The 13,984-nt window shown below is 46.9% G+C and overlaps 3 protein-coding genes across 3 annotated transcripts; 1 reads left to right on the plus strand and 2 right to left on the minus strand.

Moving 5' to 3' along the window:
• Positions 1 to 642: 642 nt before the first annotated feature.
• Positions 643 to 2,481, minus strand: PEX2_061120 (uncharacterized protein; the record flags this gene model as incomplete). The annotated part of the gene is made up of 3 exons (XM_016743384.1): positions 643 to 712; positions 964 to 2,173; positions 2,358 to 2,481. The coding sequence occupies 3 exons, from the start codon at positions 2,479 to 2,481 to the stop codon at positions 643 to 645; spliced, it is 1,404 nt and encodes a 467-aa protein (XP_016596106.1).
• A 945-nt stretch (positions 2,482 to 3,426) lies between these two features.
• Positions 3,427 to 5,562, plus strand: PEX2_061130 (Cytochrome P450; the record flags this gene model as incomplete). The annotated part of the gene is made up of 6 exons (XM_016743385.1): positions 3,427 to 3,639; positions 3,814 to 4,183; positions 4,334 to 4,518; positions 5,031 to 5,077; positions 5,146 to 5,424; positions 5,508 to 5,562. The coding sequence occupies 6 exons, from the start codon at positions 3,427 to 3,429 to the stop codon at positions 5,560 to 5,562; spliced, it is 1,149 nt and encodes a 382-aa protein (XP_016596107.1).
• Positions 5,563 to 11,044: 5,482 nt separating this feature from the next.
• On the minus strand, positions 11,045 to 13,009 carry PEX2_061140 (nucleobase cation symporter-1 family protein; the record flags this gene model as incomplete). Its single annotated transcript, XM_016743386.1, has 5 exons — positions 11,045 to 11,578; positions 11,648 to 12,375; positions 12,426 to 12,675; positions 12,734 to 12,804; positions 12,910 to 13,009. 5 exons carry the CDS (start codon positions 13,007 to 13,009, stop codon positions 11,045 to 11,047), a joined length of 1,683 nt encoding a protein of 560 aa, XP_016596108.1.
• Positions 13,010 to 13,984: the final 975 nt, after the last annotated feature.

The raw sequence follows: 13,984 nt of genomic DNA on the forward strand, positions 1-13,984 counted from the left end.
GACTAGTAGCTGGATCCCAGATCCTAACTGTCCTATCCCGGGACGCTGATGCGAGCTGGCTCCCGTCTTAGGATAAGGCAATCGAGTTAACCTAATCACTATGCCCCTTGAGAGTTGATATGCTCTGGCTAGTAGCTAAATCCTAAATCCTAACTGTCGTATCATCAGACGCTGATACGAGTCGGTTTCCATCTGGCGACCAGGTAATCGAGTTGATCGAACCACTATACCCCTTAAGAGTTAACACACTCTGGCCGGTGGCTGGATCCCAGATCCTAACAGTCCAGTCATTGGACGCTGATACAAGTCGGCTTCCATCTGGTGACTAGGCAATGGAGGTGACCCAATCACTATGCCCCTTGAGAATTGACACACTCTGGCCGATGGCTGGATCCCAGATCCCGACTGTCTTATCACCTGACACTGATGCGAGTCGGCTTCCATCTTGCGACCAAGCAATCGAGTTGACCAAACCGCTATGCCCCTCGAGGGTTTGAAGGCATGGACTCCAATATTTGTCCACCAATGGCTCATTCAAAACCCAAACCGGTCTCTCTCTTTGATAACATCTTTTGGTGAGACTCAACATAGGGCTAAAGATCAGAGGTGAACTGTATACTTGAAGGGGGCTACTTTCAATTGCTAGCCTGTGGTATCGAATGAACCGGGAGGCGTCTTGAACTCGATGTAAAAGGGCTGGTTCATTTTTTTCCTGTTATAGTAGTTCTAATGTCAGAAGTGGAGATGATTTCGGTATATAAGCAATTACTCGCCTGAAGTAAACCCTCGAGCTTTAGCATAGCAGCTATGCCTTGTGATAGGCTTCCTAGAATGCTCAGGGCTTCAAGCCAGTGTAGGTATTTCTTTTGTAGAAAATCACCAACTCCCCCTCTCTCATCGACGTCAAGATGGTTTTTTCCATGGCATCCGCTATAGTGAAGATGGTCAACCCAATAGACACACGCATATTTTGCAGCTGCTAATGGATTCAGACTAGGTGGTATGACTTTCTCAATCGGGAATCCAGGAATCTTAAGTTGAAAGATATCGTGTCGAAGTGTCTTGAACATGACTTGCAGAGAGCGAGAGAAAATCATATGGTGTTCAGCTTCTATACCTCTAGCAAAAACCCCATTTTGCGTCTCTCTGAGTAGAAATTCCTTTGCAGACTGATGGACGAAAACGATAGTGTCTTCGCGCACAGTCAGAAACGAGCCACAGATCGCGATGATCTCTAATAGGGCCTCAGAGTCATCAGATAGACCATTAGGTAGTTCAACTAGAGAGGCTAGTTCGTCAAACGCGATAGGCCGATACACTACGCACATGACAGCCAATATTTGCTTGCAGGGCTCGGCATCTTCCGAGTTGCGAACCTGATCGATCATTCGACTGTACAAGGCATTCAGTCCAGGAGGAAACGCCTCCAGCTTCTTAAGAGCGTGCCTCCGCGATGTTCTATCAAGATCTTGACAGACCAAGGCTACCCAAAGGAAAGTGCCTTGTGAATTGGATGACAAGTGAAGGCAGATCGTATCACGAGTTTCATCGCTATACTTTTTAACTTTCGCCAGATAGTGAACCTTGTGTTGAATGAATTTGTTCACAGCTTCGGATACACAGACCTCATTTATCTCCAATGAAATTAGAGCGGTTTGAGTATTGTCAAGACGCTCTTCGATATCAGGCCAGTTACGGCTCGAGACAATCCACTTTACCTGTGGGTAAGCAGTCAATACCTGAGTAATCAGGTCGAGAAGGGAAGGTAGGCCTGTTATGCATTCGTCCAGCGCGTCGATAATCAAATATGTGCTTTGTAAAGTCGGGTCTTTCAGGATATCCGTGAAGATCCTTAAGAGAGCATTCCATGCGTTTATATCCTCGAACAATGCTTTTCCCGCCTTGTCATACTGACCCTGCACGTGGGAGAGAAGAGATGGCTGCGTCTCGACAAGCGAATATATTAATCCACGGAGAACAGCCGTGTTATTATTGATTCGCACGTCGGCGGCTTGGCAAAAAAAGAACGAGATATTCGCGGAGTCGCCAATCGATCGTGTTAACTCCTCGATGATACCGCAGAGGAGCATTGTCTTTCCTTTGCCCGGATCACCTCTGATCCAGAGAAGACGGTTGCTCTGGTTGTCTTGCCATTGTTGAAACTCCTCGTTGTCTAGAATCCAGCAGTATGAGTCTCTAAGCAGCCCTCCGTTGGTGTTCTGAATACGATCTTTATCATGATGAGGGTTAGTCGTCCGCAGATCCCGCAAGCACGCTTGATTCAAAGACGTCTCCGATTGTACTTAGGCAGTCACACCGATTAGTCGCGTTCCTTTAGACTTATGTGCTCTACTTACGGATTTGAGTAGTGATATGACCAAGGTTCTGCCCAACTTGGAGCCCAGAGTTTGTCCCATCATATGATATCGTATATGCCATTATTACACCCAGGTGGCTCTCAGAAGGGGTAGTCGCGAGCATATGTACCGGATAATGACTGGCACTCAAAACCTTTCCCTTTCCGTTTTAGTGCTCACCTCTTGCCACTTTTCGATCACTGAGTAAAACTGGGCACGCCCCTGAGTATTCTGACTTGATCACGTGCCATTACATAATCAACCTGATCTGCTCACTGAGCATCACCTGATCATCCCTGAGCACCCTGATCCACTCACTGATCATCATCTGAGCACTCTGATTTGCTCACTGAGTGCTCGCTGAGTATAGGGTTAAGCGGCATGAGCAAGCTACATCAATAAAATGCGACACGCTAATCCCATCACGTGCAACCATTCCCATGCCCATCAAAAAGGACGGGCGCAATCAACGTGACCGTTCGTCCTAGCGGTCTCGATCCTATCTAAGTAAAAAATATCACAGTGGGGCTATTTAATTGACCCGCCATTTTACTATTTCAGCCTATGTTCCTAGGAATACCCCTCGGAATACTTCGCTTACCAGTCCGGCGATCCCCTAATCGGGCTTTGGACTTAGGCCTTGACAAGTCCCGCTGATTTGGTCCCGCCTTGGCGCCAAGCCGCTAGTCTCAGTGCTGCCTTGGCATTATTATGCTGATCATCGTCCTATTTAGGTAATTTCCTAGCCTAAATAGGTATGGTCGCAGCACCACAGCACCAGAATTTATTTAGTGCTGCGGGGCCGGGACCAAAAATCGGCTGGTGCTGCGGGACTTGTCAAGGCCTACTAGAGACTTCTAGAGTAGCTATTAATAAGAATAATAACTATAATCTTAATACTACTTATATATCCTAAAACCAGCTATTAGAAGAGTTTATAAAACTAGATAATAATAAGATTATATAATATCTTATTCGTAGAATTAAGCGATAGAAACATCGAGAGACGAAGCAGCACATCTCTATGTATTATTCGCTCTCGTACGCTGTATCCTCCTTTGAGCCAAGAATGGCTAGTGCTTCACAAATGTTCTTTGACGAGCTTGATCGCCGGTTTGTGCCCACGGGAGCACAGTTCGATGTGATGCAGTGGATGAAATCTCTATCCTACGATACAATGGGCTTGATGACATTCTCCCGGCCATATGGCTACGTTCAGCATGGGAGAGACTTACACGGCATCATGGACGACGTGAACAGGACAAACCTGATTATCGGACCCGTAAGTTATACAAGACGAAGGACTTTGACAGAGAGCAAGACTCAACTATTTGCAGATGACGCAGATACCATGGCTCGATTGGCTCTTGCATAAGAACTGGGTAGCAAATCTTTTCAAACGCGAAGCCATTGCCCTCTGCTGGACTACGTCTTGGCGAGTATTTCAGAGCGTCAGGAAGAACATCGGAAAAGTGCCAAATCGCCCTCCAATGCAAACGTCGACGGACCCATTGCCGACTGTGACTTCCTCGGGTATTACCACAATGCCCAGGAGAGAAAGGATAATGTGCCACTTCGATTTGTGTCAACCTGGACTTTTGACAATATTCTTGGAGGGGCCGACTCCACGGCTTCCATGCTTCGATCTGTGGTCACCCTGACGCACTGGAAACGGTACGGGCCGAGCTGCGAGATAAGCAACGCACTGCCACCGGGCTCACTCTACCTTTCCCGCAATGGCATGAGCTGCAGAACCTCCCCTTCCTCGACGCCTGCATTAAAGAGTCACTCCGGCTTGACGCTCCATTTTGTTGATGTCTACGATGGTAGACGATGGTGTACAATGTGTAGATTGTAAGAGAGTTAATGTACAAACTAGGAAAGATGACTGACTATATAGTCTGTAACTATGGGATGGCGAGCCTGTGGCATCTGAGAGATAACAAACACATTTGCTATGCCTCTTGAACGAGTAGTTCCGGCGGAGGGAGCCACAATCTGTGGTCACTTTTACCCTGGAGGCACCGTGGTTGGCATGAGTCCATATATTACTAACCGTTATAAGCCGACATGGGGTGTTGATGCGGATCAGTGGCGTCCCAGTCGCTTGTTGGAAGGCGAACCGTCGCATACCAGAAAGCTTGAAGCCAGTCTGCTTAGTGTAAGTCACGTTTGGCCGACTTGCCGGGTACGTTCAATGTCTGATTGTACTAGTTCGGGGCCGGGACGCGAGGTTGTCTGGGCCAGCACGTCGCCCTTTTTGAAATCCATACTACTGGGTCGTATACCCAGAGAGCGTGCAGGCCACGGTCAGAAAACTTGAGTCCAAACAGTAGGTAGGACATGTCCCAGAGAAGAGCTACAAACACTGCATATCGTCAGATTTATCGAGACGCTCCTTCCCTGTCAACCGCAATTTACCCGGAAGACTTTCTCCATTGGCTCTTTCCTAGAATCGCCATTAGAAAAGACAAGACCAGATCTTAGATGCGCAGAATAGTAGACTTTGTAAACCACCAACATTCTTCAAAATGCCAGCCCCAGAACCACCAAAGTCTGTTGTCGAGTTCTTGCACGAAGTTTTTTTGGCCCCCAGTTGGAAGGCCAGGATATTACAAGCAGTTTTTTGTTTGGTCTTCTTGTTCTGTTGCAACATGACAATGACTATTGCAGAAATCGCCCGGGCTTGGGCTTTCAGGTAAAGTACACGGAAAGCCTATGTGCGCTGTCACACTGGGGATGGCTGTTTCAAGCTTCATGTGCATAATTACTGATTGATTGTCCATAGGTGGCTTGGCCCGCGCCCCCCAGCCCGACCAGTACCAGAGTGCTCCGACATCGTTGTCGTGGCCGACATACCCCCAGTGCCACCCATCCGCCGTCCGGACGCCGTTCGGAACGAACCTCAGGCGTCTGCATCTACCTCTAGCCACCTCCGACATCGCCGCCGGCGTATTAACGAGCTGCCAGCCATAACTCTCGGCCACTCTGTAACCTGCGGCTGCGAAGATTGCCGCAATCGCCGGTTTAACCGGATGATTCCGATGGAGGAAGGCCGGCCTGAATTGTAAGTAAGGAGTACACTTAAGCATTAACATGAAACAGATATAAAAGCCATTTACTTGCATTTTATAAAACATACATACCAAGGTCTGAACACGGCGAAATCCTCTATCTGAAATTGCCTGGCAATGGAAACGACTAACATTGGATCTAGAGTTCGATGAGCCGTCAATGCCGAAAGCCGAGTTTTTTCAGTGTTTCTTTACTTTTCTTTCACTTTTTCATTCACTTTTTTATTACTTTTTTATACTTTTTATTCACCTTTCTCTTACTTTTATTTTGACTTCTATGGTCCTTCTTTCATTCTTACCCTTACTTGTACATGGCGTTAAGTCCACTAGTCCAGGTTACCTTTGTACCATAGTGAGACCAATTGTGATAAGAGCCACATAAACCACGGTTAACCGTACTGGTAAACACGTTATATTTTGGGGATTGATAGTAGCTACCCGTGTATGTTATAGAGTAATATTCGGTCTAGTAAAGTATACAACCCTCGAGGAAGTAAAACCGTGGTGTAGGCGTAATCCGGACTAGAGGATGTCCTGCTATGTAGGCATCTCACTACCTAGGTAGGGTTCGTCTTTGACGATGTTGGATAATGTCACGTTTTGCTTAGTTCCCGTAGCATGGCAGTGCCCTCTCTCCTTTCATGAAGGAGAAAGAAAAGACATCAGTATTCACATCATGCGTTCTGATGTGTCTGTTTGCCGCCACTTCTGATAGATAGATAGGTTCGTTATTACGTGTGTGTCACTCAAATTTCTGTCTTAGAGAGTTGCAGAAATCTATGTATGTTCTGCTCACCACTGGCTTCAATTTTATATACCCGTCATCCTGACGATTGCTCTCATGATAATACTAGCCCACGGCCGGTTCCTTTCTTAGGCCCGGCGATTTGACTTTTAGCCGATATCCCTGGAAATGTCTCCACTGCAATTAGGACTCAACAGGTAATCTGTTAGATTTCACATCAACCTCCAATCCGAAGGTCCTTTAGCAGACCCAACATCCTAACATTCTTGAGTAAAACGATATTTCAAGATGCGCTACTACATGTGGGGTGACAAATCCGACGAAGAGCTTGATCTAGAAAGCTCTGGAGATATATGTCTTCTTCAAAGATACCGATACGCTACCTTCACCGACGAAGATAATCCACCCATATGCCCCATTAACCTAAGGGGGCTATTGCAGACAGAAGTTGCACTTCGGGAGAATACTCAACGCGAGATAGCCTTGAAAGAGAAAATAGGGCATCTCTCTAAGGAAGACACATACGTGACTGTTCTTCAGGACTTACAGGAGGAATTGTCGACACTTTCGACGGAATATTGGACCTTAGAACGACGTTGGTGGGAGATTAGGTCTTCGTATGACGACGGCCCGCTGACCAGAGGTATCGATTTCTGGCGTTCACAGCCAAAATGGTATATGCATCAAGTACTTGTGGAAGATTGCATAGGGAGAGGAGGCTGTTGTGGTAGAGACTGTGGATGCTGTTCTCATCGCCAGTCAGAACGGAAATTTGCAGTTGGTCATTGTACCGTGGAATGTTCTTGTTGCGAGAGAGCCCGGGGGTTTGCACTCGACCCTGAGCAGAAATCCCAAATCCGGGAGTCCTTCAAACTTGATTACAGATCTATCCGTGCATGGTATTACAATCGAATAAAGACCGCTTCTCTGCTAGGGTTGATGGCCGGTAGTTACGAAAACCCTTTGGATCTCATCGTTGACTTGCCGCCAAGATATGCAACTCCCTCTGAGGAATCACAAGGGAGCAACTGGAAGAACTATTTGCGGAGATCTTCACGCTAACGTTGTCCGAGAGGAAGAGCCGGTCAGCTGCTTCAGAAAGTCATACTTGCTGTTACTGTTCCCAGTTTTGTGTCGCTGTTATACTAGAAGGACGAGCTGTCCATGGATATAGTGGAGAAAGAAGGAGAAAGTGGGAGTAGGAGGTTGAAGAGATATATACCTGTCATCATTGCTCTACCTAGCTAGCTTTGCTTGCAGTGGAAAGTATAGCCACCCAATTCGATTCGACACCTCCATCGCTGCCGTAGGTGTCTCTCGCGTAGTTCCAAGGCCACATGGAGCTTACTTGAGTTCATCTCCCGTTGTTCCTCGCCCCAAAATGCCTTGGTCCCATGAGCTTGCGCAGTGAGGCCGCCATTGCGGCTAAGTCTGGATTATTCAATGAGCAGAAGCAGACAGTCTAAATGGGGGTTCGATCTCGGCGTCTTCATCATATGAGTAGTCACAGCCAAGTCACAGCCAACGCGAGCGGTGCTAGACCCAGCCAGAACACGAGATAGCCCTCGCCAACGCACTTTCGTTGTGCCGAGTCCCTCTTTTCCCACGCTCGTCTTGGCTAACTGGAGTGTGTCCAGGATTGAACGCGGCTTTGTCAGGAATGAAATGAAACGGGTTTGCGCAGGTGGCCAAAAGGCGTCCGAATCCGGGGCAGATAGCCAACGATTGAGACCATGACTACAGCCTAAAAGAAGAAGAACGTTATAAAGAGGAAGCCTGGAGACTAAAGACCAGATCATCAATATGCCACTCCCGTTTCTTGAAAAGTCGCACACATATTCTACATCGGTGTCTGCGTACAGACCGCCGCCAACACACGTTGCAATTCTCCCACCTTCTCTGGGAGCTGCGCATTGGACCCTGCACATAGGTTCTTCTTTCCCCGCATATTCTCAGCACCCTGGACCCGTCGATCAAGACCCTAGCATACCTGATGTAAATTTTGCAATTGGCACAATAACAGCTGAGCCGTCATCTTCGTTTCCGTTGTGCGGGAAATATTCAATGTCCCAACGCTGAACGGAATGGTCAATGGGACGGTATACACTGAATCTCCTGTGCCATCGACCTGTGGCGAGAGCATAAGCTGATCACCTGACCCACTGTCCGAACGATTATTGGGTTCGAGTGGCGGACGCGTGGGGTTAGCGTCCTGTTGTGCCGAAGGTGCAGAAGAGAACAGGACGCCAAGACGGGTCTTTTATGTCGGCATTGAAGGTTGGTTGACAGCGTATTGGGGCGCTAAACCCAAAAAGGCAAAACTAACCCGATGTAGTAATTCACAGGTCCGCCGTTTACAGTATGAATATATCCATGTAGATACTAAGAAAAGACTCACTACGTTGCCAATGCGACCTCGGAAACCAGAGTATGCGACATGTTTTGCTGGAGTGTCCTCTTCTGGAGGAACTACGATCGGAGATGGTGGAGGAATTGTTTAAAGAAGGGGTGTCGATAACACTTGGAGAACAAGCAATGTTGACGGAGGTGAAGGCAGCGCCGATTGTGGCAAAGTTCATGATCGCGTCGGGGCTCCTAGGACAGTTTCAGTCAGTGGACTCGGTCGCTATGGGCAAGGAGAAGGGGGAGGAGGAGGAGCAACTAGATCATCATGATCCGATCAAAATGATGATGATGATGATGATGAATTCATTGACCCGATTTAGCTCGCTTTACATACATGCTGCTATGCGGGGATTGCGTCCCAGAGCCCGCTCCCGACGACAAATGATGGCGCATCCCCAGTATACAACCACCCTGTAGACAGGACTCGAGAAATCGAGTCCTGCAACCTGAATTGTAAGGCCACAAACCGGCCGGCGTAATGCAAACAAGACAAAAGAAATTTAAACGTAAAGAAAGTCAGTCCATCTGCTCAATGCGGATGGGTCCCCGCATTCCACGGGCGCAGAGAGTCCCCTTCTCCCTGCAATGCACCTTTTACTCCTTCACTTCTTCACCTCACTTCTTCTTCATCTCTCTCTCTCTCCACTCCACCTGGCTCCCCGAGATCCGATCAAAACCAACTCAAAACAAGATACTACGAGTGCTAGAGATACAGGACGCACAACCAAGTGGCCAGGTACCAGGTCTGCCGAGGTCACCTCACAACAATACATATGGAGAACAACGTACGTTGCCGGCGAGGACGATGAAGCATGGCGTCGCGACCCGAATCTGTTCGTATACGACCTGCCGGAGTGATGTTACAGACCTGGCAGTCCTAGTGATACAGGTAGACCTCATAACCGCCCGCGAGCCGCCCTCCGAGGGCCGCCCACAGACCCGCCTTTTGCGGGCGGAGGGCAGGTTCCTCCTACCCGCAGGTCGGGCACGTCTTTTATATGCCCTCAGAGGGCCGCCCTCGAAACATTTCGAGGGCCGACAAACATAACAAACATAGAAGATCTGATAATTACATAAAGTATATAAATTAGAGCTATATTATTAAGTATTTAAGTTACAGCTTAGGATTTCAGAAAGTTACTAAATTAGTAGTAGGATAGATTTACTAAAATTTAAATAATTAGATTTAATTTTAGGATCTATACTATATTATAAAGGGCTATAGTTAAATTAATTTAATTAGATAGTACCTATATACTAGACTGCGACATCGCCCATGGACAGGCGGGTAGGCATTACCCACAGGCCTTATGTAAGCGGGAAATGGGCCCTATAGAGAGGCCCATAGACAGGCCCTACCCTTAGGGCCTATTATCTATAAGTTCTCCCCTATCCATTATCAGTTAATTGATCTCTTGGTGTTCTGTGCTTAGGAGCTAAAGATGCCAGCTTTGCTTTCTCCAAGGAATTAGCTTAAAGAATTTCGACTAGACTCTGGGCTTCTATATAATACTTATTTATTTATCCAGAAACATAAATTGTCGAGTCTAAATATATTCCTTGTATATGGTATAAATGCAGACAGATATATCGCTTTATAGAAGACAAAAGGAGATAATACCCTGAAACAGACGGAGTTCTCCGCTCTATCCTACGCCCCTTGGTTATAACGTATTTTCTTAGTGAGATATAGTGCTTAAAAAAATAAGGGCAGCAGTAATACTATCAACGAACTAACTATCACAGTATAAATGGCCCTATATGGGGGCTAATCCTTTCTAGGTATAGTCTGCGGCGGGCTGAGTGTGTCAGTGTTGCTCACTGATTGGACACTGAGCATCATTGAGCATCAGTGATTATACATATGACTGATCTGAGCATGATCACTGATCTGAACCCGTGCTGACATCTACTCAGTGAGCCTAAGCCTAAGCACCCTTATAAAAGCAGCGGTAGCTCAAATAGGAAAACCCTACCCGCTAGGGAAAATCCGGTACGTATAGGTACATATAGCTCCTCTAGGGTGGATAAGGGAGTAGTGGGAATCATATATGATCTTTCGATGGCTATGCAGCCACTTTGCCATTTGCATTGTTTTGTATAGAAATTGATAGGACACCTCTGTTTATCTTATAACAAAGAAGACTAAATTTCATAAAATTGGGGTATAAACTACGGCTGCTAGCGAACGTGAGAGAATTACTTGGTTTTATATAGATATCGAGACTCCTAGGTTTTATCTAGTATTGATAGAATCGTAGGCTCTAGTTATAAAATGAGAAATTCTGTGTTAAGTCCATCTCTGCAAACCTAGGAACCTAGGAAGTAGTCAATTGTCATCTCATCGTAAATATATCTCAGACAGGGAGCTAATTATATATATCCAATCGCGCTGGATGATAAGAGCACCAGCGAAAGCCAATGTAAAAAAACGCCGTTTATAAATAAAGAACCAAGCCCGCTTAAAGCTTCCTGTCCGAAGCACTTGGACCCTTCCGATCATCCGGCCCAAGTGCACCATAAAACGACCTCCGATCAGCATATCCATGACCCTCTAGGTCATTGGGGTCCTTTCCGTATGCAACGGAGATATCCTCAACATCGATGTTAACCTCGTTCCAGGTAGCACTTGTCTCGGGAACGGGGAAGAACCACGTAAGAGCGAAGTACACGCCACCAGAAACAAGGACACCGGTGAAATAGTTGATGTTGTAGATATATTCCGCACCGATGGGAACTTTGCAACCCACGGCACCGGCGAAGCCAACGATGTTGATCATGATACCGCAAATGTAGGCGGTATAGGCGCGCCAGGAGAAACCGGCGGTATAGTAGTAGCAGTCAGTTTTGCTGGCGCTGTAGAGAGATTTGACGTTCAGGTAACCCTTGCGGACGATGTAGTAGTCGCAAATCATAACACCGGCGATGGCGGACAAGAAGAGGGAATAGGCTGAGAGGTAGGTTGTGAAGTTGTTTGAGGTTGAGAGAAGGTTCCACTGTATATTTTGTTAGTTTTGGTCATGGTTGTATGAGGGGGCTTAGAATAAATAATTGGGACGACGTACGGGACACATAGCTAGACCGACGGCGGCGCAGATGTAACTACCGCGACGGATGGTCATGTATCGGGGTAGCAGGGCAGTCATGTCAGTGCCTGCTGAGATTGAGTTGGCGGAAATGTTTGTTCCGAGCTGAGCTAGGGCAAATCCGGTCGCGATGATGAAGATACCGAAGCGCTGACCGGAACTGGCTCCATCGAGGAATTTTCCGAGGAGATCAAGGGGGCTCCAGGTGTAGCCGTCGTTGAAGATCACCGATGAGGAGGAAGACACGATGATTCCAATGAATGAGGTGACTCCAAAGCCGACGGGAATAGTCAATAGCTGGGACCAGAATGCATCCTTTGGTGTTTTCGCGAATCGTGAGAAATCGGGGTTGTTCATGATAAGTGCCGCGAAGTTTCCGATGCACGACATGATTCCTTTCACCATCGCCCATGAAAGATCGCTTCCGTGGACGGTGTTGGACTGGTGGATAATCGGGCCGAGACCGTGAGCACGGGAGATGGCCCAGGCAAAGAAAGCGATTGCAGCGATAGGAGAGTAAATCGCCTTAGCGGTGAACAAGTGACGGACTTTGTGAACGGGGAACCACAAGGCTGGAAGCGAGAGCAACCAGAATAAGAAGAAGCTGACAAAGTTCTTGGTGTCGATGCCAGCACTGGCAGAGAGACCATTGTGAAGGTTCCGGTAACTTGGCCAAATGGCCTCGATCATTAAAGTCACGCACTGGCCTATTAATGTATAAGTATGCATGTTTCCACTGGATCGGAAAGATACGTACCTCCAATATAACTTTGCACGCCGTACCAAATGATAGCCATAACCACTCGGTTGAGGACAGGCCATAAAGAACCCCAGATTCCGAATGAAGCCCGAGCTGTGACGGGAAATGAAATGTGATAGACGGCGCCAATTCGTCCAACCAGGCACACGAAACCTGCTGCCACGAAGTAGCCAACCCAGACACAGATCCAAGACTGCCACCAGGAAAGACCGTCGACGATCATTGATGAGGAAATCATCCATGTGTTCTATATTTTGTGTTAGATGCCACTGGGCTTTTACCGGGCACGTTTTGGGGACACTAACAATATTCAAAGAGTCTGCAATCCAGAAAGCAACAAAGTTGATCCATCTCCATTGGCGTCGTTCTGGGTCAACTATAATGCGATTTCCATTGGTCAGTCTTTGTATTCTTTGTAGACCACCATGAGGATCATAAATCAGGGAAGGATCTGCGATCCCATCAGCCTAGATAGTCTCACCTGGCCGTAAATCACTGTTGGTCAACATCATCTGGGCGTTGGTAAGTCCCGGCTCGTTCTCTACGGCCGCCTTGTCGAGTATCCATTTAAGCTTGGACATATTGGCGAGTGGACGTGTAGACTTGTAGTTGCTAATAGTTGCCAGTAGAGTAATGGTAATCGAATGTCTAAGCAAAGCGGTAATGCAAAGCTATTGTGAGGAAGTTGAACAAAAAAAGAACCTTGGGACTGGAAGTCAAAAGAAGGGGGATAGCAGTATCATTATATCCTTTAATGTTGCCAACGTAAGCCTCGGGACTGATTCAGGGTCAACAATATCCTCCATAATCCGAATCCTCTTTTCCCCGAGTGCGATAAGAAAGGAGTTGGCTGCGGGTCTCCAGTCTGGGAGACATCCATGATGGTCTGAGCCAGCATGGACCTATCATAGGCATCTGCAAGCAGTGACCGGATGAGCTCAAGTAAAAATCGTCGACGTTATCGGCAGGAATTGGCCTGAGAACCGGCAACCTTGCAACGTTAGCTCCACCTGGCCCCACATAATCAATGTGAGCATTGACTGTGATTGGTTGACCGTAATCTATGCTTCGATATGGAGAAAAGCTGGAGATAGAGAAGGGAAAATCTTGGCGTTGACTCGATGAGATCGAGTAATAAAATAGGTCACGTGTATCATGCCTCAGGCCAACAATATATAGAAGGTGGTGTGGAAACAAGTCATTGGCCACCCCTATAGATCACGGCAATGACTGAGATTCAATTCTGCCTGATTTCATTAATTGAAATCTACTTAATCCCGACTTGCTATCTAGATCTATAAATACTGGCAGACGTGTGGATATATGATGTTATGCCAACCTATCTAGGATGACTGAGAACCAATTATTAGAAAAAAGCGCAATGAGCTTCTCTATAGCATAGTAGCATTCATGATAGTATCAAAAAAGAAACATATGTATGTACCAAATATGTTTACTTACACCACTGGATATCGTGGAATTATTTATTCTCCACAACCTATGAGTGTATAAACCCCTCGCACACAGTGATATATAAATAAGCACTAGAACGTCAG

The sequence above is a fragment of the Penicillium expansum genome (assembly GCF_000769745.1).
Source record: "Penicillium expansum strain MD-8 chromosome Unknown contig192, whole genome shotgun sequence".
Lineage (NCBI taxonomy): Eukaryota > Fungi > Ascomycota > Eurotiomycetes > Eurotiales > Aspergillaceae > Penicillium > Penicillium expansum.